Source organism: Dichotomopilus funicola (assembly GCF_033296635.1).
Source record: "Dichotomopilus funicola strain CBS 141.50 unplaced genomic scaffold C8A04scaffold_77, whole genome shotgun sequence".
Lineage (NCBI taxonomy): Eukaryota > Fungi > Ascomycota > Sordariomycetes > Sordariales > Chaetomiaceae > Dichotomopilus > Dichotomopilus funicola.
In genome coordinates, this window is record NW_026944098.1 from 1 (window position 1) to 26413 (window position 26413).

At 54.9% G+C, this 26413-nt stretch overlaps 9 protein-coding genes across 9 annotated transcripts; 3 read left to right on the forward strand and 6 right to left on the reverse strand.

The window, feature by feature from the left end:
- Positions 1–729: 729 nt before the first annotated feature.
- Positions 730–2913, forward strand: C8A04DRAFT_31963 (heterokaryon incompatibility protein-domain-containing protein; the record flags this gene model as incomplete). The annotated part of the gene is made up of 2 exons (XM_062781929.1): positions 730–825; positions 886–2913. The coding sequence occupies 2 exons, from the start codon at positions 730–732 to the stop codon at positions 2911–2913; spliced, it is 2124 nt and encodes a 707-aa protein (XP_062633837.1).
- Positions 2914–3674: 761 nt separating this feature from the next.
- On the reverse strand, positions 3675–6129 carry C8A04DRAFT_14888 (cation transport protein-domain-containing protein; the record flags this gene model as incomplete). Its single annotated transcript, XM_062778277.1, has 2 exons — positions 3675–4678; positions 4734–6129. 2 exons carry the CDS (start codon positions 6127–6129, stop codon positions 3675–3677), a joined length of 2400 nt encoding a protein of 799 aa, XP_062633838.1.
- A 1143-nt stretch (positions 6130–7272) lies between these two features.
- On the reverse strand, positions 7273–8331 carry C8A04DRAFT_39846 (uncharacterized protein; the record flags this gene model as incomplete). Its single annotated transcript, XM_062784735.1, has 3 exons — positions 7273–7904; positions 7938–8100; positions 8155–8331. The coding sequence occupies 3 exons, from the start codon at positions 8329–8331 to the stop codon at positions 7273–7275; spliced, it is 972 nt and encodes a 323-aa protein (XP_062633839.1).
- A 263-nt stretch (positions 8332–8594) lies between these two features.
- On the reverse strand, positions 8595–10094 carry C8A04DRAFT_39847 (uncharacterized protein; the record flags this gene model as incomplete). The annotated part of the gene is made up of 1 exon (XM_062784736.1): positions 8595–10094. One exon carries the CDS (start codon positions 10092–10094, stop codon positions 8595–8597), a length of 1500 nt encoding a protein of 499 aa, XP_062633840.1.
- Positions 10095–10142: 48 nt separating this feature from the next.
- On the reverse strand, positions 10143–10535 carry C8A04DRAFT_31965 (uncharacterized protein; the record flags this gene model as incomplete). Its single annotated transcript, XM_062781930.1, has 1 exon — positions 10143–10535. The coding sequence occupies one exon, from the start codon at positions 10533–10535 to the stop codon at positions 10143–10145; it is 393 nt and encodes a 130-aa protein (XP_062633841.1).
- Positions 10536–11387: 852 nt separating this feature from the next.
- On the reverse strand, positions 11388–14285 carry C8A04DRAFT_31966 (uncharacterized protein; the record flags this gene model as incomplete). Its single annotated transcript, XM_062781931.1, has 1 exon — positions 11388–14285. The coding sequence occupies one exon, from the start codon at positions 14283–14285 to the stop codon at positions 11388–11390; it is 2898 nt and encodes a 965-aa protein (XP_062633842.1).
- A 3547-nt stretch (positions 14286–17832) lies between these two features.
- Positions 17833–19650, reverse strand: C8A04DRAFT_31967 (aminotransferase; the record flags this gene model as incomplete). Its single annotated transcript, XM_062781932.1, has 8 exons — positions 17833–18316; positions 18406–18657; positions 18722–18922; positions 18978–18989; positions 19047–19186; positions 19241–19386; positions 19454–19507; positions 19560–19650. 8 exons carry the CDS (start codon positions 19648–19650, stop codon positions 17833–17835), a joined length of 1380 nt encoding a protein of 459 aa, XP_062633843.1.
- A 2458-nt stretch (positions 19651–22108) lies between these two features.
- C8A04DRAFT_39850 (uncharacterized protein) lies at positions 22109–23050 on the forward strand (the record flags this gene model as incomplete). Its single annotated transcript, XM_062784737.1, has 1 exon — positions 22109–23050. The coding sequence occupies one exon, from the start codon at positions 22109–22111 to the stop codon at positions 23048–23050; it is 942 nt and encodes a 313-aa protein (XP_062633844.1).
- Positions 23051–24120: 1070 nt separating this feature from the next.
- On the forward strand, positions 24121–25560 carry C8A04DRAFT_39851 (tryptophan dimethylallyltransferase-domain-containing protein; the record flags this gene model as incomplete). Its single annotated transcript, XM_062784738.1, has 3 exons — positions 24121–24806; positions 24971–25360; positions 25425–25560. 3 exons carry the CDS (start codon positions 24121–24123, stop codon positions 25558–25560), a joined length of 1212 nt encoding a protein of 403 aa, XP_062633845.1.
- Between the last annotated feature and the right edge of the window lie 853 nt (positions 25561–26413).

Genomic DNA, 26413 nt, shown 5'->3' on the forward strand with positions numbered 1-26413 from the left:
CCTAACCCTAACCCTAACCCTAACCCTAACCCTAACCCTAACCCTAACCCTAACCTAACCCTAACCCTAACCCTAACCCTGTCGATTAAAACGTTAGTACACTTCGCATATAGTTTCATCAAAGTTCATCAGAGGAATTGTGTGTCAACCCTTAGCGCCCCCATTGTAGTGTGAGGTATTAACTGTGGTTCATTTACCGCTGTCATCTTGTGATTCGAGATTCGAGGCAAATCTTCTCCCATAAAGCGTCGCTCCCATCCAATTATAGGATCAGGTACAGAATTGTAAGAGGGCGTCTTTAGCAGTCGCTGCCAGCCAGGTCAGGTCGATAGCCCTGTGCACGCACGCCTAGCAAATACAGACACTTTCCCAGATAGCCATGTTCCCGGGGCCTCGAATGGCCGGGCTAATTACTCCGCCATTAATTCTCTACCCGGCCAGCGTTCCTCCCGCACCAACTCGCGTCGACCATTGTGTCGAAGGCATTTGCTCGGAATAGTGCGCTACGACTGTCTATATCATCACTCCTACAGTAGCCACTGGTACAATCTTCCTTGATGAAATGCTCGTCGTCAAACGGGAATACACATGAACATGATCACGTGTCCAGTGTTGCATTTTCCATATCGGTATTGGCTGTCAGCCCCCGCCCCATTTGGTTTCATCATCACCTCTTCTTCATTTCTCATCGCCCCAAGGCATTGGCTAGTTGTTCAACAAGAAGCAAATATGTCGCGGCGCATCTGGGGTCAGGTGGAGGACACCTTCGAGAGTTTCATTCTCGGGAAGAATTTGCTCAATCTTGACCCACCCGAGGGTCCTTCGGTTTGTAGTCCTGGTCACATAACAATATTTCTCAACGACACTACTGACAATGGGAACTAGGACCGTACTGAAAATGACGTAGTCGGCAAAACCTACATCTACGAGACCCTGAAACAAGACCGCAAGGCATTTCGCCTGCTGGAACTCCTCCCAGGATCCCGCCAAGACGATATTGCGTGCACCCTTACGGAGCACTGTTTGGACGACTGCCATGGGAAGTATGACGCGTTAAGTTACGTTTGGGGCGACGCGTCTGTTACTACGCCCATCCAAGTAAACGGAGATACTTTAATGGTCACTACCAACCTGCGGGCTGCGCTTCTGAACTTGCGAAAAATAGACCAACCTTATACCCTTTGGGTTGATGCGGTTTGCATCGATCAGGGCAAGGTATCCGCGGGCAAGACATCAGAGAGGAACCATCAGGTCTCCATCATGGGAGACATCTATCGAAATGCGGCGCGTACTGTTGTGTGGTTCGGAAACGCCCGGCACCCCTTTACAGAGCAAGCATACAGCATGATGGAAGTGTTAGCAACGGAAGCAGAGTCTCGAGAACAAGGCAACGCCGCGAATGGCTCCAACTACTCGCTGCCGTCGTTGCTAAGCGCCGAGCGGATCGAAAGCCCCAATTTTGACCGATTCAAGGACGATGTTAGCATTCTGCATCTCGCGTCTGCCGACTGGTGGCACCGCACCTGGACGGTCCAAGAAGTGCTGCTTGCCTCCGAGGTCGTGGTTGTGACGGGTACTTTTTCCATGAACTGGGAACGCTTCTGCGCTGCCATCGACCACGGTCTCGCCGTCGGCATATGGAACCCTACGTTAGTTGGAATAATCCTCGATCCCATCGTCGTTCCGTATTTGTCGATGAGGGCCCTGCGAAAGCGGATACTCTCGCCCCTTGAAAGCCCAGCCGACCCTCAGCCCACCGCAGCACTCGTGTCCAGGCTCTTCGAGCTCTTGGTCCGGTGTCGCTTCCGACTAGCGTCAGATTCTCGAGACAAGGTCTACGCCCTCCTTGGCATGATCAAGAACGAAGGCCAAGCAGACAACCCGCTCGGGATTGAAGGTGACTACCGCCTCTCTGAGACCGAAGTTTACCGTCACACTGCGCGCCAACTGCTTCTCCAATCCTCCAGTCTCGACCTCCTCGGTGCCAGCACTCCCACGCCAACTCAATCCCACCCCTCCTGGGTCCCGGACTGGAGTAACACCGGTAACGGCCCTTTCCTCCTTATGTACGACGCTCGTGGTGTTATCCGAGAAACCCATGCCAGCCGCCACACCCCTTCTGTCCCCCGTTTCCTCGACCACGCACTCCTCCTCGCGGGCCATGAACACACCCCGGTACTACGCCTTGCCCCGGTTCTTCATCGTCTGCAGCGCCACAGCGAGGACAATCCCATCATTAAACGTGGTGACACCATTGCTGAGCGGCTGTCCGCCCTCGGTCAGGTGTTTTCCTACTTTTCGCACGTTTATTGGGAGCTGTCAGCCGTCATCCCCCATCTCGGAACATTTCGGGACTGGGAGGAACTCGCCAAAGAAGGGAGGAAATCGAGGGTTCGTGCCGGGGGTGTCGCGGTACGGGAACGGGATGGGGAAGACGAACAGGGTGGGTATGATCCGTTGGCCATATATTGGCAGACCTTGTGCACCGGGACCATGGCGGCTGGGGGCGGCAAGACGGAGACGGCCAGGTTGTTTTATGCTTGGCGAGCTAGTCTCAAGTCAATTTTCCGACTGCGGAAATGGCACGCCGATAGTTTATTGCGGCCGTTGGCATTTGTCGGGTACTTGATGAAGACGTGGGGGGAGTACAGCGCATTCGCAGGGTTGCTAGAGCATGTGTATGAACGGCGGCTAGGTCGGGGCGCAGATGGGTCGTTGATGCTGTTGCCGGAACGGACTGAAGTCGGGGATGTGTTGGTCTTGGTGAAAGGGGGCAGGCAGCCCTTGGTGTTGAGACAGGACCCGAACGGCGGGCAGGGAAACTATACGTTCGTCGGCGAAGCCTTTGTTTATGGGTGCATGGACGGGGAGAAATTTGAGGAGGGCAAATGCGCAGATATGAGAATTCGTTGATGGAATGGGACAATGGTTCAGCTCTAGTCTGGCAACATTAGTGGGAAATATGAGGATATTTCTACTGTACTGTAATTACTAGACATTGACATCCCGCAGTAGCAGGCCTAGTAATTAGCTAAGCTGGCCCTCGATGGATCAATAAAGGTATTAATTACCCACAATGCTTTGTTGGAAATCGAGGGCTGCCGAGCACAAGCGAAATTTAACCTTCCTTGAACTGTGGCAATTATAATTAATGGACAAATGCCCTAAGGAAGTCTTACAATGTTAACAACCTTAACGATACCATTTACTGAGGTCGGTCAGTGAAGTCAAGGTGTTTCATAATTTCCGAGACCATTTTGGCCCTCTCGGGATTCCTCTTCAGTACATTAATGAACAGGGAGGAGGGGGTAGTACCACACAGTGGGTGCTTGACGATCATTTTATTTCTCTTCTCTCTTCTCTCTTCTCTCTTCTCTCTTCTCTCTTCTCTCTTCTCTCTTCTCTCTTCTCTCTTCTCTCTTCTCTCTTCTCTCTTCTTCTAACCGCTCTATAGGTAATACTTTACATATTAGACCTAACTTAACGTGTCTTTATATGACATTGGCATCTGGGGTGTCGGCTTCAGCAACAACAACAAATCTTCAGTACGTTGAATTGATTCCTCGTGGACGATCTCCAGGGTTTTCCATCAAGGATTATTGTGAACACATTCTGAATCGTAACTATTATTTACCCAATCTTAAGTATTTGCTTTTGAACTCCGTTGCCCCCCTTTACATCGGCTCAAACCGCCGAATTAGACTCGGCGAGGTCATGGACGGGCTCAACACTCCCAATCGTGGCGTTTTGCTCACCATACGGCGGATCTCCGCGTCGTCGTCTTCCTGCTCGTCCAATTCTGGGCTTGGCAACTTAACGGCTCGGTCCAAGGCAACAGGCAGGTCGCGATGACGGCCACGCAACATGACAAGAATCAAGATAAACTTGCTCCCGCCCCGCCAGTCCCCACTGAAACTGTACGATGCGTGTGGGAGACCGATCGAGATGCCATTGTTGGCATACGCCGAGACAATCTCAAAGAGAATGTTGAACAGGCTGAAGGTAGCGGGGTCCTCCAACGTATGGCCTGTCTCAATGATGGTGATGAGGAACCAGGCCAAGGCAATCCACCAAACATCGTGGGAGAGCTGGCTTCGGACATGCTGAGAGACAAGGTCTTGACTGGTGGGTTGGTGCTCTTCGAGAGATTCCACACTCGCGGTGCTGCTGGTGACCGACGAGTGCGGTGTAGACTGCGTTGTCTGGGGCATGTTGATTCGTTTCCTTTGCGGTTGTCTCGCAACACCGACACCCTGGAAACCGGTCATGCGTCGCTGGAGCTGGCGACCAAGGATGGCTCCTCCTTCGCGACCGAAGCCGACAATCCTGTCAATTCCACCCCGGGACACCTGGGACAGCCGCGAAAGACGCGAGCTGTTAGAGGTCGCCGACATAGGACTCGATGGTAACGGTGTTCGTGCGGACGGCCCTGGTGTGACAAAGAGACCGCCGGCACCCATCGGACCTCGCTTGTCCTTCTTCTCATCATCTTCGTCATCGCTATCTACCGGGTCGTCTCCGGCGTAAATACCCAAGGACCGTTCCTCGTAAACGTTGGAACCACGGACCGTGATCGAGGTCGGGTAGGCCGATGCGTAAACTTTTATCAGCCATAGTACCTGCAGACCGAAATACACGGTCGAGACCGACACGACGGCAAAGCCAGCAGTCAGGTTGGCTAACAAGTTAGTAACACTCTGACGGTTTGGCGTCCATAATGGGTTGGTACTTACAAACAGACTGAAAAAAACCGTCCATGACGCGCGGGCTCGGAGGGATGCTCTCAATCTTCTCGTTTCCGAGATTCAGCAAGAAAAACATGATCCAATCCACGATCACGAAACCGCCCAGCCAAACAGTCAGGGTCCATGTCGGGCGGGCCGGAAACATGCCGATGTACACACGGCGAGGGTAACGCAGGATGAAGTCGAACGTCTCCTTCCACACAGCGTGGTTTTCGTCGTTGGTGGAAAAACGAAGCACTCGGGAGAGTACCCAGGTGATGAACCGCAGGAAAATTGGGGAAGCCTGACTGCCAGCGAGAATGACAAGCGACAGGACGATGAGGACAAAATAGTAACCGGATTGGAATGCCGACATACCGGCATCCAGCAAGGTCAAGCCGCAGCCGCTGAATCCCGAAACCGACATGAAAATGCCAGACCACCATGAATTTTGTTGGTTCACGGCCGAAATCTCGGGAGCGTTTACTGCCAGCCACGACCCAAGCGCCAGAGCGCCGAGAAGCTGCCATAGAACGTAGTACAAGGCGACCGTGATCACCAGCACCTCGACTGCTCGGTATTCCACGCCACCGAGATACTCGCGCTCCGTGAGGGTCAAGTCAAAGAACTCTCCGTTGCGCCCAACGTTTTTCCTCTTCTGTTCGAGGAAGTTTTGGAACTCGAGGCCTCCATCGCCGGCTTCCGTATCGGTGTCTGCTCGGGGTGGTTCCGCAAAAGTGACGCTGCGCGCTCCAGGCGTACGAGCAAGTTGCCCTTCTCGTATTGGCGCGAGCCCCGACTCCATGTCCGGCTCGGGCTCGGGCTCTCGTTTCGGTACAGGGTCTGGTGGTGGCGCTTGGATGGCTGGGATGCGTGTCCCAAGACCAGGAAGCTGGGTCGCATTGCCCTTGGACTTGGATTTGCTGAGTGACTTGAGCCGGGCCAGAGCCAACAGCTCGGAGAAGCCGGCCGTCAATCCCATCGAGGACCCGACCCGCATCTTTCTCTCTCGTTCGGCCTTGACGACGGCCCGAAATCGCTTCTCAAACACGTGCCGTCGGAATAGGAGAGTCCATAACGACATGAGGATTGGATGCCCGAGAAGCATGGAGAGAAAGATCACAATTTGTTGGCCGAGCGACATCTGGCTGACATTGATGGTGTTTAACCCCGTTGACGTGAGTGCGGATGTGCTGAGAAAGAGACTGTCCATAAAACCAATGTTGAGGCTGCTCGGTGACCCACTTCCCCAAAACACAAGGGCGAAAAAGAGCGAAACGAAAATAAAGTAGGCATAATGCACCGTGACGAAGTTGATGGGGGGCAAGTAAGGACTGATCTTTTCCCACCACTCGGCCACACGGCCGTTAGCGTGTCGTTGCCGGAAATCGTCAAACCACTTCATCGTGCAGTATTATCGACGCCAGCAAACGAGACATTCATCGGATTGATTCTAACGTTCTGCCAAGGAGAATGAGAACACTTATGTATCATGACGTCTCATGGAGGCTAGGAGACAGCGCCGCGCACCACGCTCCCAACAGCGGCGTTGCCCTTACTGAGCGGCGCTGCAGCACTGCGCAGCCCCTCTGTGTGCTGGAAATGGGGCAATCCTGCCTCATGACAATCCGTCGGTCATGGGTGTAAGAGCGAGGGTTAGTGACAAAACCCTCGGGATTTTCACCGAACCAGCAAGCGCCGGCGTAGTATGCTGGGCCGCGCCCTCAGTTTATTAGTGCGACTTGCTGGCTGATTCGCCGTCGCTGATGGCCATTTTTGGGCGGACTGTCCCAACTCTGCGGCACAGCGTTTGAAATAATCCGCGCCACGGCGCAATGAGCGAAGGGGGAATGCGGACATGGACTGCACTCACATGATGCTTAATGAATACAAATCGGGGCCCTGAAGCTGCATTCCAATAAAGCCTGCACGAAGATAGCCCGCCCATCAGCTTCATGAGATCGGGGAACAGTTCCATCATCCAACACAGGACAGATCGCGTGAATGACAAAAGTGGGGCACTTTGGATAATTAGAGTATGAATATTATGAGTAGAAACTGCGCACATTCGAAGATGCACGAGGGTGTCAGCAGAAATGGAAATGCGTGATGGGGAAATATAAAGGTACGTAGGCAACAGTGAGGGGACCCAACGAAGGGATGGGGCGACGGCAGAGATTCCAGGTTGCGGCGTAATTATCACCAAGACAGCTTAGACAGGGTTCAAGGCCATGGAACCACCGCAATCAATCGACTCATTCCCTGGTCACGACAAAAAGACTCGCGATAATAATTGATGGCTCAATCAAGCAACCTGACTGGACCTATTAAACGGCCAAAGGAAGTATCGTTTTAGAGCAGCGATATTCCCCTTAATTAGACCAGAAGCGACGGCAGTGTATTAATTTGTTACTACTGAGTTTCCCATCCTCACTGCAAACGTCTTGTGATCGACGCTTGCGACAACTATGAATGCTCTAAATCCCGAGATGATTCGGCAGACGAACCATTCAGTCGTACTTTTCCTCCACCCCCAACGCCTCGGTGTCTAGGGGTTTCCCGTTCCTCCTGCGGCTGCCTCTTCTTTTCTCAGCTTTATCCCAGCAATAATCGCATTCCAGTCCGGATACCTGAAATCCATCTTCACCCCCATCTTCCTCTGTATACGATTCGCCATAACCGCCCCAATCGCTCCTGGGTTACTCATAGTACTTACTTCCTCCCAGTACTCGACATCCGGATCCCAATCCTCGTCCTCGTCCCACCCTGACTGGCACCAATAGCTCACCATCTCCTCCCGGAACATGCATTGTGCAAGATCGACGATCCGCGGCGTCTGTGACTCCTTGTCCACAACCACGTTGCGCGGCGCGCAGTCTTCCATGATGACACCACGTTTGTTAATCTCATACGCCGTATCGACGGCCGACTGGATAATGTGATGCCATGTCCTTAGGTTTGGTGGTGGGGGGCCGAGCATCAGGTCGTCTAGACAATATCCGTCGATCCGTTCCAGAAGGATACCTCTCACTTCAAAGTAGGGCGCTACTTCCTGTGGTATGATGGTCGGGAGCTTGGTGGCCGATAGACTGACATGGGCGCGGATGTGCGGGACCAGCGTACCTTGGTGATCGGCGAGTCGGTAATAGGTCTCGGTCTCGCATTCAAAGTGCTCATAGTCTTGCTAGAGTGCGGCCTCGTACTTGGCGAGACCTTCGGCGCGATCGGGCTCGTCGAGAAACTCCGGGGCTCTGACGGGGAACGTCTCGGTCTCGTTTCTTTCCTTTCGATAGCGGAGGAACGCTGGCATCATTCCCCCTCTGACAAACGCCTCGAACGTTACTTCGTTTTTTCGTGTGTGTGGTGCGGGCTTGTCCTTGCGAACGTCACGCAAGCAGGAACCAAATCAACGGTCATAGAGCTTGAGAACACAGTGGCCAGGCGGGCCCTGAAGGGTCTGGAAAGTGACTTCCAAGACGACGGACATGGTCATGGAAATCACTCTGCTGATGGTGGCGGTAATGCAGGGCGGCAGGTTGGGTGAGTAGCTTTTCCACACTTCGAGATCCAACGGCCCCCCTTCTTGGTAGGGTATAGGACTGTACATGGCATAATTTTTTGCCGAGATCCATCTCCACGCAAGGCTAGGTACCTATCCATTACAAACAACGCACTGGGCAACGCAATACCCACCCGAAGGCCATCCCAGTGCCGACATCATTACCTCAGCAGCCGAGAGAACAATGATGAATAATTACACACAACCAGAGACACCATGCTGAGGACGATATCGTGCCACCTCCAGAATCCCCATGATCCAAGCAAAGCGTATAACGCAATCGAGCAAGTTTGAATCTATGAACAACGACACTAGTACAGCCCGTGATATCGATGCCACCAGTAGGATTCCGTAGGCTCTTTCGATTTTGAATATAGTTCTTGAAATTTCACCCTGAGGACAGATTGTTCGGCTTCCGCGTTTCGCTTTTTTGCCCACTGCATAATCTGCAAGTAGTGATTGTTCCGACCGAAAAGATTCGGTGTCATATCCCAGGGAAAGCTGAGACGGATATACACCCGAGAAACTCCAGAGGTTGCCAACGGCTTTAGGGACCGCACTAGCGTCATCTGGGCATCATGGATGTGGTCAGCGTCGGATCGTGAAATAACTTTGTGGTATACGTCCGGGCTGAACACGCCACGCTTTACTGTCACAAGGCGGATGGTAAGCGCGGCGCCGTTGATCCTATCTCGTAGCCAGTCGATGGTAGCGCGCCAATCCTGAATGGCTGGGTGCTGATCTTGGGGCCAAGTAGACGCGAGATATGGCGGGAAGACGAGCTCAACGAAACGGAGATAGATGAGGCAATGGACTGGAACCACGTCTCGGAGGAATTGCGACGCGGCAAGACGGCGGTATGGATAGTCGCAACTACCAACAGTGGTGGTAGAACCACTCGGGATACCTGGCTCGTTGGCTTGGTCTAATGGCTCCCGAAGCTCCACTGCGTCCGTTTCCACATCCACCTCGGGCTTCGTGAGCGGCAAATACGGCGCTGCCCAAGAGGGGTGGTCCAGGTAGTCGTGCACGACAAACCGATTCCGCGTGAAGAAGATGAACTGGGCGTCCTGACACCATGTGCGACAGATCAAAAATAGCGTCGGTCCTGGCGGAGCCCAACATCTGCACAGTTGCGTAAACGAGGCATGGTAACGACGACAAAAACAGCCGTTGGGGCGAACCGTGTCGTCTGGCTGTTCCCAGCACTGGACGAATGGGCGTAGGTGCAGATTATCGGAGAGTACTTTTCCATGGAAGCGATGCATGACGTATCGCTGGTCCTGCCGACTCCATGTAACTTCTCTGCCGGGAGCTACGAGGTCGGTGCACTCCAAGATACAGATGCGTAGCTCCCGTGGGAGAGCCATAAAGCATAGTTGCGAGGTAGAGTGCGGCAGTGGAAGCTGCACTGCGGCGGACTCGTAACGCGGGAGAGAGAGTCTACACACGTGCAAGGCAGCTTCTCCAGCAATCCTCTGGAGCCCAGGGTCTGGTGCATTACCGAGACGGATTTGGCAATCCCGGAGCTGGGGAAGTAGACGAAGCGGTGTAGTGATGAGCGAAGTAGCTTCAAGTGCCTGGGGGTGACTTGGGTCTATGTCGCAAACTAACCCTAGCGTGAGGCGGCCGGCGGTGATGTGGGAAAGATGTGACGCTGCCAACTGCCATTTGTCAACCAACTCTCGCGCCGCAAACAACCCGTCGCCGTCCTTCTGATGATTTCGGTGATTAATTCCGTGATCGGGCGTCGATGACCGTGTAAGCAACGGTGATTGATGATAGTCGGGGTGCTTGTGAATGCGTGCCATAGATTGTTGCAATCCAGGAAGAGGATTGGGGCCATGCAGGCAGCACTACTAGTACGAGTCGAAGGTATCGCTCTGGTAACAGCAAGCCTCGTTAAGTGTGACGGTGAGGTGTGTCAGCGCCGCTATCGCTGTGGTGGGCAGCGAATGTAGAGGACCAAAGGGGTTTGGGTCGGTAGGGTGATACCGAATATTGAACCGATTGTGAGAGTAAATGAGCGCGGCAACTTCGTTGTAGATGAGGCGACAGGACAGCAGCAGGCCAAGTAGTGACTTTGGCTTGGGATAACCGACGCCGATCATGCCACAGTGGAGGCCAATGTCATATCGGTCATAGTAGCTGCTGCCATGGGGGACTGGGGTGACAAAACGCAGAAACCGATAAACGCGGCCCCGGACAGGCGTAGGAAGACGCAGGAGGGGGGGCAACGCTTCGGCTTCCATGTCTTCCGGCTTTCTAACTTATTTGGTCTGTGCGATGATTAATTTAGGTAGGTTTTCTGTTCTCGATCGCGTTTCGGTTCGATTTTCCAGCCAAGACCCGTACTAGCCACCGGCAAGACGATACATTAGTTTTCTTATCTTGTGGTTAATCAGGATATTCAATTACGTTACCTAAAATATATTTGCTTCGCTGCACTTCGTACAACGAGGAAAACGAACTAAATGCGGGGCAACATTCGCGGCGGTTTGCCATGTTGTAATGAAGTCTGTCTGTCACTGCTGTTGCTGATTCGGGGATTTTCATTGGAGTGGGTCTTTTTTTTCTCCGTCTCTGAATTTTCTTTTAATTAATAACTAATACATTTTCTTTCTCTCTTCTTGCATTCGTATCCTCTTTCCTTCTTTTTTCTTTCGCAGTATCTTTCTTTCTTGTTTCGTTCAGATTAGATTTTTTCTCTATTTCTTCTTTCCCGTTCTCTTTTTCTCTTGGTCTTTCCCATTTTCTTACTTTCTTTCCTTTTCGGATCCTGTTTCTATCTTCCCAAAGGTGCTAAATATGTTGTGCTTTTTAAATCTACATCCGTCGACAACGGTATATCACTTTTGGGGCTTATGGGCACCCGGGGATTGAGAGTAGTTGGCATTGAAGACGAGGTGCATAACATTCCCACAATACTTGAAAGTAAAGGAACATGTCTATTGGCGAGTCTTTCAATAACTACATGAATGGACAAGTGTCCAGCAGACAATAGCAAAGCGTCACAAAAGAAATAAGCCAGGAAAATATCTACGAAAAGAAGAAGACATGAAAATGCAAAGCCAAACAGATATCTAACCACTGTGTGCATCAACCTACAAGCCCCGCTCGCGCAGAACACGGCGCAGCGTCTCGGCAAAGTTGGCGACGTACTCCGGGTTCAGCATGGTGTAGTGGGCTCCCTGGACGTTGTGGAAGCGCACCTCGGTGCGGACAAAGTCCTTCCAGGCTGACAGGCGGGTCTCGATCCAGTCCTGGCGGTTCTTGGCGACGTGGCTGAGCGGGTCGGCGACGAAGATGTCCATAGCATTGACCTTGCCCTCGGGCTCGTAGTCGACGGCGAGCCCCTGCATGTTGCTGGCCAGGCCAACCCAGAGCAGGTAGTACTCCTCGCTGAGGCCAAGCTCATCCCAGCGGGCAGCGTCGGAGTGCTGGCGCAGGTAGCGAATGGCATCGAGACGGCGGCCCTGGCGGTTGAACTCGCACAGCTGGGTCTTGTGGGTGTAGGCAGTGGCCTCGTCCATGAGCCCGACGAAGTAGAAGAGATGGATGACGCACTCATCCCAGAGCAGCTCGCGCATGCGGAACTTGATGTGGGGCGGGAGGTTCCAGCTGCCGCAGTAGGCAACTTCATCACCTTCGGCTTCGAGAAGCTTGCCGATTTCGAAGGCGACCATGCCGCCGAAGGAGTAGCCGGCAATGGCGTAGGGGCCCTGGGGCTGACGCTTCTTGATGGCCGCGCGGTAGGTCTGGAAGACCTCGTCGAGCGAAGAGAAGGGAGTTTCGCCCTCGGCCGCGTTGAAGCCCTTTGCGCGGAAGGCATACACGGGACGGTCGCGGATGCGGTGGGCAAGGTTGACGAAGACCAGCACTTCACCGACGCCAGGGTGGACCAGCCAGAGTGGGGTCTTGGAGCCGTTGGGCTGGAGAGTCACGACGGGGTCATACTCGTGCGGCTTCTTGTCGGCCTCTGATTCGACCTGGGCGCCAGTGATCTTGGCGATGCGAACAGCAAGGCCGCGGATGGTGGGGTTGTTGAGCAGGTCGGTGAGCTTGATGGGATGGGCGTTGAGGGCGGGCAGCTGCTTGTTCATGCGGTGCATGATAGCCACGAGGTCCATGGAGGTGGCGCCTGTAGCAAGCACCGAGTCGTTGACGCCGAAGTCGTCTTCGGCCGTCAGCTCGAGCTGCTGGCGGACGATGTCGAGAATGGCCACCTCGTCGTCAGTCTCGGGCTCAGAGCGCGTGGCCAGGCGGTACCGCTTGATGGCGGCCTCGTTGGTCGACACCTGGTCCGCAAACACGCCCTTCTCGAGCGCAGCCTGGAGCTTCGCCCGCGACAGCTTGCCGAGGGTCGACTTTGGCATGTCCTGCACGCGCAGGGGCACAACGCGGGGCCGCGAGCGGGTGTGCAGGCTCACGACGCGGGCAATATTGCGCTGGGTCTCGAAGCGCGCGGCATCATCCTTTAGGTCAAACGAAGGCAGGTAGAGCACGGCCACAGCCTCTGTGTCCATGCCGGCATCGCGTGTGCCGAAGCAGCAGAAGTAACTGGGCGTGGCGCCCGGGATCTCAGCCTGCTCGAGAGACGCATCCAGCTCGTGGGGCAGGTACTTGACGCCGTTGATGTTGACCATTTCCTTGGTACGGCCGTCGAGGTGTAGGCAGCGGTCGGCGTCGAGGTAGGCCAGATCGCCGGTGCGGAACCATCCATCGGGCGTGAAGGCATCGGCCGTGGCCTGGGGGTTGTTGTGGTACCCCTTGAAGATGACCTCACCGCGAAGCTCAAGGCTACCGCGCTCACCCGTGACCGCCAGACCATTGCCATCAAGACGGCTGACACGCATCTCAATACCCGGCATGCACTGGCCGAGGGAGGCAAACTCGCTCTTGGCCGCGTGGTCCCGGCTAGGGCACTGCACATTGTAGATGCACCCAGCGCAGGTCTCGGTCATGCCAAAGGACGGCTTGAAGACATCGGGCTGGGCACCATACTTGGCCAGAAGAGGCTGCAGGGCAACGCAAACCTCAATGACGTTGGCCTCGCCTCCAGTGTCAAGGAACAGGGTCTCGAGGTTCAGGTCCGCATCGAGGGTGTCGGTCTTGCCGGCTTCGAGCTGACGGCGCAGCTTGGCCAACAGGAAGTTGGGGGCAAAGGTGCGCGAGACACGATGGCGGCTGATGAGGTTGAGCAGGTGCGCCGGGTCGACGAGCACGTTAGCTGCGGGGACCTGGATCTGCGAGATACCCGAGACGATGGCGAAAAGGTGGCAATGCACCAAGTTCGCGACGTGGTCCATGTTGACCCACGACAGGAACGGGCTGCCGGGGAATGGGAGGTTGGCGGCTTCCGACTTGCCGCGGAAGGCCGCAAAGAGCTGTTCGTGCGTCAGAGGGACAGCCTTGGCGTTGCCGCTGCTGCCCGACGTCAACATGAGGGCGACGATGTCCGAGGTAGACGGCTTGAAGGCCCGGCGAACAGCAGACGAAGCGGACTTAGACGCGGGGGCATCAAGCTCAAAGTCCTCAACGGCAATGGTACTGATGCGGTTCTCGCCGGAGTGCTCCTCGAACGGCTCCAGCAAAGCTTGCCGAGTGATGCACAGAGGACCGTTGAAGGTGTTGTACAAGTGGGTGAGATGCTTCTGGCGATCCGCATCGTTCTGGCTGAACATAGCCGGGCTGGTCACGGCTGGGACACCGCCAGCCAAAAGAACCGACCAGTACCAGACGATGGACTCGAGTGCATTGTCAAAGTGCACCAGGACGATGGAGCCCTGCTTGGACACGCCGGTCTGTTGAAGACGAGCCGCATTGGCTTCGGCGGTCTCAAGCAACTCGCGGTACGACACGGTAGTGGCCACAGGGGACTCGCCAGGGGTAGTGGCCGAGTACGACACGATGCCCTCAGTAGTGTGAGCAGCCGTGTGCCGAAGGGCGTCGATGATGTTGTTGAAAGGGTACTCGACCCCTGAAGTCTCAAGGGAGCCCATTGTGTTGATGTTGATGAGAATGGGTTAAAGTGGGGTTGAAAAGGGGCTTGAAGAAGGACTTGGTAAAGTCGCAAGTCGGTAGAAAAGAAGCGGGCAGAAAGGGAATCAGGTCAGGGTTGTCAGCGTTGAAGTCAGTGTTGAAGCCGGTTGTCCAGAGACCCAGAGACCTGTGAGGATGATGTTGTGGGGGTGTTGTGAATGACTTCTGTTGTTGATGGCTGAGGGCCCCTTTTAATGTCGATGCTCGATCATCAAAGTCAACACCACAACTTGGCCTAACATACTGTCCACACTCACGCCCTCATAGTCCTACCTCTCCTACTTCCCCAATACAGACGCCGAGAACTGCTTGCATCCATCCTCCGCCTCCGCCTCGACGGTCTTTGCTCTCCGTCTCTAGACACAGGGCACCGAGTTGGACATCTCAGCCACGGCCTCGCATGAGGTCTGCTCGCCGACATTGGTCTGACCGGACTTGACCACACATGGCATAACCATCCCGAACGCACCAGCCCAGAGCCCAGATAGTGCGTCCCAGCCCGGATCGCAGGTTGCAACTTGCAAGTGTGCTCGCGTCGACTCGCTTGACCGGGTCACACATCTCACCATCCATCTGCACTGCGGGCTGTATGCAGGCACCATGCCAGGAACAGACGAGCGGGTTCGGACTGCAACGGAGCTGACGGCGAGCCTGTGAAGTGAGTGGGTGGATGGGATCAGATCGCCTTGCCTCGTACCCGGCCCCGGTGTGCTATTGCCCTAGTCCAGTGTAGTGTAGGCCCCCTCCTCAGCCTCAGGCCCGCAGCACGCACAATCCTCGCCTAGCATGAGCAAATTGTGGGCAGCCAGCAGACTAGGCAAGCCAGTTGGTCAAAATTGTGGCAAGAGTCAGCCCGCCGCTGGTTTGCTCCGGAGTTGTCTCGCTTCGTTTCTCGCGTAGCTGGCGTACCACAAAAACAACAAAACGGGGAAACGCACGAGGCCGTCTGACAGGAATCGGCGTGCAGCGTCCTGCGGCCACGAACGAACGAGTCGTCCCATCAAAGACCGGCAGATGGCGGCCGCCTTTTCGGGCCCATTCCCGTCAACTTGTTTACCCAACCAGTTAACGTTGATTATGACCTCCTTAACTGGGACTTCCCTAATTGGGATGTTGACAGCCACTTGCGGCCAAAATCAGCCAGTCTGGGGCACCGCCGGACCCCTCTCCGTGTCCCTCCAACCAAACTCGGTAATCTAAGACAAACCCCTCCTCAGGTTTGCTCATGTCAGCGATGCGCGCAGCCTGGGGCAGTTCCTGCGCCTGGTCGGTTGTCCGACCTCGTGCGCCAAACCGACGGGTCTGGGGCTGAACACGGTGTCTCACTGAGTCCTAAATCTGTATGTCTCACTGGACACAACTGCCGGCAACCTCATGGCTCGGACTTTGTCAACAGAAGAACCCATTCCTCCTGATGCAACCTCCGCCGACGTCCGAACTCGTCATAACGCCTCTGCGGCGTGGGCGTGGGTGGCACTTCGTATAGCATCGAATTCTACAACAAGAGACAATGGGAAAAACATTAAAAGACAACGGCATGTATGCTATGCCTCTGATCGTCGTGCGGCGGTGCCAAGCGCTGACCACCTCCGACTCCGCGCCTTGCGTCCCGTGGTTGTGTTTGGCTAACTTGGCTCGCTTGGCCCCCTTGGCACGCGGAGCCCCAACGAGCCTGGCGAAGGATCTGAAAGCCGCAATTCTAGACGAGCAGTGGAAAGATTACCACAGAAGCTGTTGAACAGCTGGTGGGTTCTCGGGTGTTTGTTTAACGACAAAACTTTCGACGGGAGTTGCCGTTAGCTTGTTGTTGTTTTGGTTCACGAATGCATTAGTGCAGTTTATGGACAGAGAAGCCTTGGCGAGGGCCAAGAACTCCGATGGCAAAGAAACTAAATAAAAAAAGGTGCTGACAAGTCAACAGGATGGGTCGCACGACACAGACACGGCAGAATTCGTACTGTGTAAGATCCCAAAAATCAACATGAGAGGTGTCTTCTTGTCCAAAAAATGTCGACGTCGCCCATTGGCCATTTGTCCGTCATTCGCGTGGCATTGTTGCAGTGCTGCTCCTGCGGTCCACCCGTCGCGAATGGCAGGTCGTAAATCGTAAACTGTAATAATTAATTAATTAATTAAGCTGTCCATTGCATCACGGTCCCGATTTCTCATCACTGAATGCAAAAGTCGACCGATCTCGCGGCACAGCATTTTTCTTCTCAACTGCTCCCCGCGCCGATGCGCCACGGGAAAGTTGCTGTCGTCCCAATCCCAAGAGAGCGTGACGATACCCGCCATGGGAAGGATTCGGGGGTTCCGTGACCGAAAGCCAAGTGTTGATTAAGCTTTCCGATGAGCCTTCCACTACACTACAAACAGAGGCAAGGACTGCGAAGAGGCCACACCGGCCGTGGGAGGCTTTTCAGCCGTCGCTCGCTCAGGCACCACGGGCTATTCATCTTTCGTCTTACCGTGACGTGTGTAAGTGTGGCGTGGTGATCCACCTATTAGCTCAAAACCGAAAGCCGCCTTCCCGCACCCTCCCACACAACATGCTGGGCATTTCCGACGCCGCCTCGACCGGCCCGGATCCCCCTCTCGGGGAACCCGCATTTCTGTTTGCTGTCGTACTCACCACACCACCTTTTTTCCTCTTCTGTTGTGTTACCGTCGTTCCCCACTGTTCCTCTTCCTGCCCGCCACCCCCGCCATCCTATCCCAACTTCGCGTCTGCAAGGCGTGGTGTCAAAATATCACACCATGCACCGGGCCGGGTCACTGAAGCACTGGCCTGGATCAGTCTACTAAAATGCGGGAGGGTGGGGTGGAAGGGAGGGCTGTGTACCCCCAGAGGCCCCTGACAGCCAAACGAAACGAAACAGCCTTCCGCTGGGTAACACGGCGAATGTGAGTTCCGTTCGAGAAGCTCACCCCATCCGGCGTAGCGCCATCGTGATCGGCTCAGGGATGCCTGGCTCGGTGTTCGTCGGACCTCTCACACGCGCTCTCTTCGTAACGTGTAGGTGATGGACACCCACACGAGTTGCCATCAATGCCATGCGGCGCACCGGGATAGAGTTCCACCGTGAGCCCAGCAGTTTGGAAAGCAGGAAGGTGGTAGTGATTGGAAATGTAAACTCTGATTGGTCTGTCTGCGGTGTTTTATTCTCCGAGCCCCGGCCAGGAAGTAGGGGGGGAGGAGTCTAATTCTGAAAATCTGAGAATCTGAAATCTGAAATCGGGAACCCACAGGCCCGACGAGAGCTGAAAGAAGAGCCGGAAAGTTACCCGAAAGCTAGCCGAAAGCTATCATGGACACAATGAAACCATACCTAACCCAAACTGAGTTTATCCCGTAACCCTGATCTCGCACGCCGAGTAGACCTCTTCTCCCAGCCGCAATACCAAGCTACCAACCGACGTCTAGAAGTCTTGTGCAGCAAATCACCCCGTACTTGTCCGTGCCTGTCCATGCATCCCACTGTATCTCGCATACTCACCGATGCATGCTTACGCCGACACCTTTTGTGCAGTAGCCGCCGACTGAGACACAGGCGCCTCACTCTTCTTGCTGTTGACAAACTCATCCCGCCAAGCGTCATCCACTAGCTTGGCAATGCGCCGGCAGGCCTCGTCCATGTCAGGCTCGCTGACGAGACTATAGCTCGCACGCAGTTGCGTCGCCTTGCGCAGGTTGGGCAAAAATGCCATGCCCGGAATGGCCAAGATGCGGTTGTCGATCCCCTTTTTGCTCAACAGCTCGAAGCTGTCCGCGCCGGCCGGCAGCAGCAGCTTGATCCAGAAGAACATGCCGGCTGTCGGCACCTCCCAGGTAGCGCGACCCCGGAGATGGCGCTCTGCCGCTGCGGCAAAAGCGTCACGCTTGGCTCGGTAGAACTCGGCGGCCTTGGCGCAGTGTTGGACAAAGCCCGTGTACCCCCAATGCTGGAACAGCGTGAAAGCCAAGACCTGCGTTGTGGACGATGGCTGGAGACTGTGATCGGTGCCAAGTCGTTAGTTATTTTCTCACTCGGGAAGCGAGAATGAAGAATTTTCTGGCCCCGGCGGGCCGGTGTTACGTACTTGACATTTTCCGTGATCTTCACCACTTTTTGCACCGCCGGAACGGGGCCGGTAAGGATGCCCAGGCGCATGCCCGAGCTGACAATCTTGCTGAGCGAGTCGAACCGCATCACCCGCCCCGTCTCGCCGTTGACTTCTTGCTCGAGCGAGAGGTAGCTGCGGGCCCGCTTGCTCGTGTCCTCCTCAAAGTTGAGGAAGTAGTACGCATCGTCTTCAAAAATCATGAAATCAAAGCGCTTGGCGAGTTCCAGGCTAGTGATATTAGTTAGCAGTGAACTGGAATCCGGTCCATTTTTAGTGATGATTTTAAACTTACATTCTTGACTTATTGGCCTCGGTACACGACCGCCCCGTTGGGTTTGACCCCGTCGGAACGGTGTACAGAACTTTGGGCCGGGGGCGATCTTCTGGCCAGTTGGACAACACACGCTCCAAGTCAGATGGGTCGATACCGTCGGCTCCAGATCCGACCTCCACGAGTTCATGGCAATCTGCGCGCAGGAAAGCAGAAACACCGCTAACGAGCGTTAGTAAAATCCAAAAACAATTACTCTCAGTAATAATAAACGTACGGATAAGCGGGACTATGGCGAGTTAGCAAATATTCTTCATGTTTGTGCTATGGCTATGATGTGACTCACGTTTCCAACATCACCGGGTCTCCAGGATCGGTAAAAACCTGGAAGGCCTTATGAATGAGCTCTTGGCTGCCGTTACCGACACAGCACATCCAGTCACCGCCTGTGACGCCGTGGACGGCTTGTTGGAGGCCCTCAAACCACTAAGACATATCGGTTAACTGTGTCACAAGTTTCACATGTTGATGTCTTCTTACCTTAAGCAGGGGCGGATGACCGGCTGGGAGACCATATTGAAGGGCCTCGCTCAGGGCCTTCTGGTCTAGCACCAAGGTCTTTTCCTCAGGGCCATCGAGGGTGACAGAAATCTTAGCGAAGGGAAACGTTTGAGGGTTAGGTTTGCCTGACATGGATCAATATCAGAGGTGCACCTCATGACAACAACAAGTTAAAACAGAGCCAAGACATACCGGCCACCAGAGAGATCATCCCCGGGATGGACTCAAGCGGCAGCAAACTCCGGACTGTACACAGCATCAGCATGATGTCGTGCACCGCGATAGACGGGACACTGACTGGCTCCGGGCTCCCAGCGCTGCACTCGGCGAGAGAACAGCGGTGTCGGATCGACCACCTGGGGCTCGGGATCATATGCCATGGACCCCATTGTTTTGTAGATATGATAGAGTTTGTACGATGGTGAACGCAGACGGATAAGATTAGACAGGTGGACCTTAAACAGGTTGAGCTTGGTGCCTTCGTCGTGCTTTATACAGAGTGCGTGTCCCTACTATGTTGAAATCAACGTGGGAACCATGCTCCAAATCAGTTATCAAAATACCCCGGGATAGCGAGCACTTAAAGGAAACAAAACAATGAAACACTTTCATTTGGCCTCGTGGGTTGACCCCCGGGCGGGCCATGTGGCAGGGCCCGGTCGCCGTCTGGTCCGACCCCAGCCTGGCACTCTCAGCTGCGCCTCACCTCGTCTCAGCCCGCCGAGTGTAGACCTCACACCTTCTTACTTCTTGGTAAAGTTCTTGGCTTCGACAAAACCTAAGTTGACATGTTTTTGCCATATGCGGCGTGTGAGAGATCAGAGTAGCAAATAGCGTGCATGACCGTGGCCGCATCCTCACATGCACGATCCCGTACCCGGGGAAAGCGAAAAAAGATCATCGCGAACATTTCTTGTTCGATCCCACCATCTCCATGTTTGTGGTGCACTCATAATTCATCCTTTCCGCCTCTCACTGCGTGCCGCTTCAACGAGGAGACCAGAAACGAGGCGTTGGTTGGCTGAGTTGCTCGAGACTACCAAAACAACATGCTCATCGTTCTCGAAGCGAGGCGAGTAGCTGCCAAGGCGGCTCTTTCTGTCCGGCGGACAGATGGCGTGATAACTCAAAATGTAAAAGAAACTCAACCACACTCCGTGTACTCACACGGTGCTGCAGATTGATTCGTTTGGTAACAAGCCCAGGGGTGGTTCCCCACGCTGAGGGCTGATCCTGAGGCTCCGAGTCGATGCAGATGTCAACTTAGACTCGCAGCGTTACACTGCCCCATTGAGCCACCCCGGACACAGCAATACGCTATTTTGTTCTAGAGTCCTGGGGTACCGAGACAATCAACCTTGCCTCGGTCATCAAGATGACCCACGGGGGACCATGACTGTGCTCACGGAGAAGAACACGAACATGGCATCCAGTCGACGCTGTCCACCTGGCTGGATGGTGCTAGCGGGACCGGGGTGTAGGGCTGCTAATTCACCCCGGGTCGGGCGTCCGCTGTGCCCCTTTCACCCTGTTTCGGGCCTGGCGCAAGTGGTGTGAACTCAACCAAGCCTTGGCTAAGTGTAAGAATCCAAGGGACGTACTGATCCGTCCGACCCCGTCGGACCACTCGGACCGTCCCAGGGCAGCGGGTTCCTAGATGTACGCGAAACGGTCTCGGGAAGCTAGAGACTCCCCGGTTCGCCGCTGTACGTTGTGTTTTGAAATTTGCCAAATGATTTTTCCTATGCTCGTTGCGGCGGGGCCGGAAGACATGCAAACAACCACTCGCTAGCAACCGACGCCCACACGCGGCAGAAGGAGGATGAGGTGAGTGAGGGCGTATTGCGGAAGCCTAGAAAACCATGGCGATTCATAGGTTCGTTAATTCCAGCACGTACACGGCCTCCCCGAAACACGCGGAAAATGGGGCTTGAAAAGTAGTGAAGGCCAATCGAAGTTGCGTAGCGCCAGTCGCGCGCCTCGAATACGCGACGCAGTCCGACGGGGGAAGAAGAAAATGGTGACCGAATTGTTTTCCTGCATCGCATGGCGAGTGGGAATCTCGTGATAGGGCGAGTATCACAGGTTGCGGGCGACAGCAGGCGACATCGGGGGCTAAGCAATGCCATTGCCGCCTGGTGCGGGGCGAAGGGAGACGATCTACGGGCCTGACGCTGGGCGTTTGCTGGGTGTTTGCTCCCCATTTGCGAGGCGTTTGTTCCGTGTTAATGGGCGTTTCTGGGCCTGGCCAGCCGCTCTTGGCGCCAGGGCCAAACGGGAGGCCCCTTGCGGGGTCCGCCTTTCACCCCACCTGGGTACCCCACCCCTTAGTTAATCGGGGACTGCCCCTCATCAGCTCATCGAGGCATTGAGGTCAATGCATCTGAGCCCAGCACTTGCACCCAACAGCCCACTCCTGCCACGCGCCGGCGAGCAAAAATGAAAATGGGAGGGAAACACATCACTCGCCCACGGCAACCGATGCGAATCTGGTCTCCGGTGAGCACCTGGTCAGATTTTCTCTCCGGCAACACAAAAATATAACGTGCAAACCGCGAGAAGGTACGTCAGCTTTCTCCCCTCCGTGCCATTCCCGCAACTTTCCCCCCTCCTGGAGTTCTTTGTACCTCCGCTTCCCGAACAGCATTAAATCCGCTTCCTCTTCTGCGCGACAAGATGCAAAGATTCTTGGCTCAAGCCTTCTCGCGCGCAACAGCAACCGCTTCTGCAACCACTTCCACATCTGCAACTACCACAGCGAGGTCCGCATTCGCCAAATCCTCCTTCTTTCAGTCACCGACTTCCACCGCTTCCAAAGCCTCTTTCCACACTAGCCAAGCCCGCAACATGAAGGTCGCTCAGGTCACATCGTGGGGTTCTGCCCCCGTCCTTTCCGACGCCCCCGACCTGCCCGCACCCACCGGCTCGCAGGTCCAGGTCAAGGTCGTGGCCGTGGGCGTTCCCCGCGTCGTTCGTGGCCGCGCCCTTGGCGTCCACTCGAGCTCTCGCGGCGCCCCGCTGCCCTTTGACCCCACTGTCGATGGCATCGTCCAGGATGAGGCCTCGGGCGATCTCTTCTACGTCAGTCCCAACAGCGCAGCTCTCTTCGCCGAGCGCGCCAACGTCGAGCGTCACACCCTTGTCCGTCTCGCCCCCGGCGCCGATGCTGTCTCGGTCGCTACCCAAGTCAACCCCGTCGCCAGCAGCTGGATGGCTCTCCGCGTCCGCACATCGGACCCGGACTCGGTCAAGGGCGCTACGGTCCTCGTCTTGGGCGCCACCAGCACCAGCGGCCGTGCCGCGATCGCCATTGCCCGCAGCCTGGGCGCGGCCCGCATTATCGGCACATCCCGCAGCGAAGACAAGCTGGCTGCCGTCCAAGACCTCGACGAGCGCGTCGTCCTGCAAGCGCCATACACGCTCCCGCCTACCCTAGGCCCTGTCCACATCATTCTCGACTTCGTCGGTGGCCAAGCCGCTTCTGGTGTGCTGACCAGCGCCCAGATCGAGCCCGGCAAAGAACTCCAATACATCCACGTTGGTGATCTCGCCGGTGAGGAGACCATTGCCGTACCCGGCCGTCTTCTCAACGCCCGGCCTGTCCGCATCACTGGCTCTGGGATGGGTGCCTGGGGTAAGCAAGAGATTAAGAAGGAGATCAACGGTCTGCTTGGTGCTATTACGAAGCTGCCGCGGCCAGAGGACCTGCTTATCGCCAAGTTCTCTGATATTGAGTCCGTTTGGGACACCGAGGAGGCTCAGACCAAGCGTCTAGTCCTGGTTTGGTAGAGAGGGCGGAGGAACCCGAACATTGGGGATGGGACCACATGTAATTTAGCCTAGTCAGGGATGCTGAGACGTCGCCGAATCAAATTCATGTTTTATTTTGAGTTTCTGAGAGAGTACTTGTGCATCATTCTTGTGCTTTGACTGTTCACGATGTCACGATTGGTCGATGTCCGCTCATCGCGAGAGTGGCCAGGCCTTGCGGTGACTAACTAAGGGACTTCAAGTTCCAAGCGTCTTGGCGGTCCTGCGTTGAAGGATTAGCTACCGCTAAGGGAAGGGTCACAGTTCAACAGTTGGGTGAAAGCGCCGGCTGTCTTTGACAGCGTAGAGTACTCTGAAGCTCTCCCTGGCTTCGACGGATTTACTTCACTCCGTCCACAGGCGTACCGGGTCATCCCATTCCTTCCAGCCGCTCTGGGCCGACACGCTCCTGCGGTTTCGAATTGCGGTCCGGCCGCTTATTCAGCGGGTCGGTTGGTGGTTGAAATAAAGCGCTGATTAAGCGGGATCGGAGACTTTCCGCTTAATCAGCGGCTGTAGTCCAAGATCGACGCAAGGATGCCCCCAGGGTGTATTACTAGGAACACCCCAGGTTAAATACACCCCACCCCTACATTCCGACAGCTGTCACAGCTGGCAGGTGATGTTAGCTAACAACTTGTCTTGTCGCCCTGGATATCTTTACCAAGCCACGGTGGTGCTGAGACCATAAGCCCTTATTACTGCACGCCCACCATAGTTCTCTGCCGGCGATCAGAAGACCTCCTCGGCCGCTGACATAGAACGAACTTCGCCGTTGAAGACAGAAACCGGGGCTTGGCACGCGACTCGGGGGGTATTGTCGGGGGTCGAGACGCTGGGTTGTCTCCGGGGATTTGTTGTTGGTTGTTGTGTTAGCTCCGAAAGATACAGAACAAAAGTCCGGGTTATGGGATCTCTCAAATAAATAATGGCTTTGCAAGATTCCAACTGGGATTGCGAAATCAGACAGTTCCGACATTGTGTAATTCTTGATTCTCAAGCGACTCTCCACTCACCTTACATCCGCTGGTTACTCCAGTCTCTCCACTATGACTGCTGTTGTCGACGCCTTCATCTCCAAGCCGGAGCCGGCCCCTGAGGTCGTCCCGGTGAAGAAGACACCCCATGAGTTCTGGTCGGACTATCTTTGTTCCATCATCGAGCCGTTGATGCAGGCTTCGGGAGGTTACACTCGCGAGCAACAAGCCAAGCATCTGCAATTCCTCACCGACCATGTCGCTCCCACTCTTGGCCCCCTCCCTTCAGAGCCACGAGCGACATACACGCAGACCTACGTCGACTCGCCCTTTGAACCCAGCCTCAACCTCACTTCGTCCGGCAAAGTTAAGGTTCGATATGGGCTTGAGGTTGTCAAGCCGCCCGGAGGTGCTGATGGCCCGGACCCGTTCGGCGAGAAACGCGCACGAGAGGTTCTACTCCAGTTTGCCAAGGTTTCCGGCGCTGATACCAAGTGGCTCTCCAGCGCCATGGACCAGTTCTTTTTGACGCCCGAAGAGACCGAGGACATGCGGCATAAGCTACCGACGTTTATGCCTAGCAGTCTGCTGGCGTTTGACCTCGATGCTACCAAGACCATGATGAAGGTGTACATTATTGCCATGCGGAAAGCCATTGCCTCAGGCAGCCCATCAAGCAACTTGTTCACCCTGCAAGCTCTACGCAGGCTGGAGCCCTGGGGGGAGAAGTTGGGCCCCGGTCTAGATGTTATCGCCGAGTGAGTGATATTTCCCCCTTTTTAATATCGATTATCTAAACTGACCTGAACAGCTACATCTCCAACGTCAAGTATAACGTCATGATCATCTTTGTGGGCATCGACTGCGTCGACCCAACCCAAAACAACGGTGCCCGCATCAAGGTGTACATGCACACCACTAGCAACTCCTTCGCCGTTGCCAGTGATGTCATGACCCTCGGCGGCCGCCTCACTGATGAGACTTCGCTCAAGCGCGTCGAGATACTGCGCTCGCTCTGGCCACTCCTCCGCAACGAGAAACCGGGTGAAGGCCCGGACCCCGTTGCTGAACCGGAGGCTTGGGAAACCTGGGAGAAGCCTGAGCGCATTACCGGGACTCCGCTATCGGGTCTGCAGTACAACGTTGAGTTGAACCCGAGCAAGCCCGGGCTAGAAATGAAGTCCTATGTCCCGCTGTTCCAGCACAACGCTACGGCCAAGGAGTCAGAAGAGAGCATGGAGAAAATCCTCACCAAGCTCGACCATGAATGGGGTATCTACGGCAAGTACAGTCTGGCCGTGAGGGCTGCCTAGTAAGTGACCTCCTTTTCCGGTACATTCTGAATTGATACCGGGGCAAGACTAACGCCTCAATAGTGGCAAGGACCGCGTCTCGCCGACCTTTGTCTCCTTTTCTTACTCCAAAAGCAAGGGTCCGTACATGTCGTCGTATGTGCCAGGCGTGCTGGATGTTGGTGCTGAGATGAAGTCGGGCAACTGGAAGTACTCTTAGAGGGACGGTTTATAAGTTGGGGTCACGAATATGAAGTTGTAGTGATACGGTTACAATATTAGACTTCTCTACCGTCTTTAGCAATATGACTTCCCCGTTACCACTTTTCATTAGAGTTTGCTCTCCTTACACCAATTATGGCTTGCCGATAATTTGAAAGACTAACGAATCACATTTCCGTAGACTCAATTAATTATTACCACCTCACATTCTTATAAAGGTCCAAAAAGGTCGTCAACAGTATTCTTTTTCATCTCAATCCTTCCCACTATAACTACTTGTGGGGCAGTCACTTCGCAAGGTTCTACATTCGTCGTTGCATATTACCTGGTACTTTGTCCGACCCTAAAATCACCTGTACCTGCATCTACGAGTCTGACAGATTTGACTGACACATAAAATGTACGGATACTTTTTCACGGGTCAGCTTTGCACACCCAGAGCTATGGTGTGCTAGTCACGAAGAAAAGCCTGCCGGGACTAAAAGCTGTGCCACCAACGCCCCAAAGCCACGAGGGATAAGTCGCTTCCAGCCGCGTTGCGTCGGGCTTCAGCTCCTTTGTACACCCACACTTTTTTTTCATCGCCCCGGGGCGGCATGTGCTTTGCCCTGGATCACCACCAATCTTTCTGCATTCCGATCATTTCCCTCCATGTGGGCGGATGGCACTATGTAGGAAGGCATCCTACGGCGGACACGTCTAACAGGCGGGCGAATCAAATGCTAACGCACGGAGCCCATGAATGCTCATCATGATGCAGATGAACGCAAATTAATTTGTCCCTTTTTGTTCCCACAATACCTAAGGGCTGCGTGACGAATTTGCGAAAAGAACATGCACTCTTTTTCGGC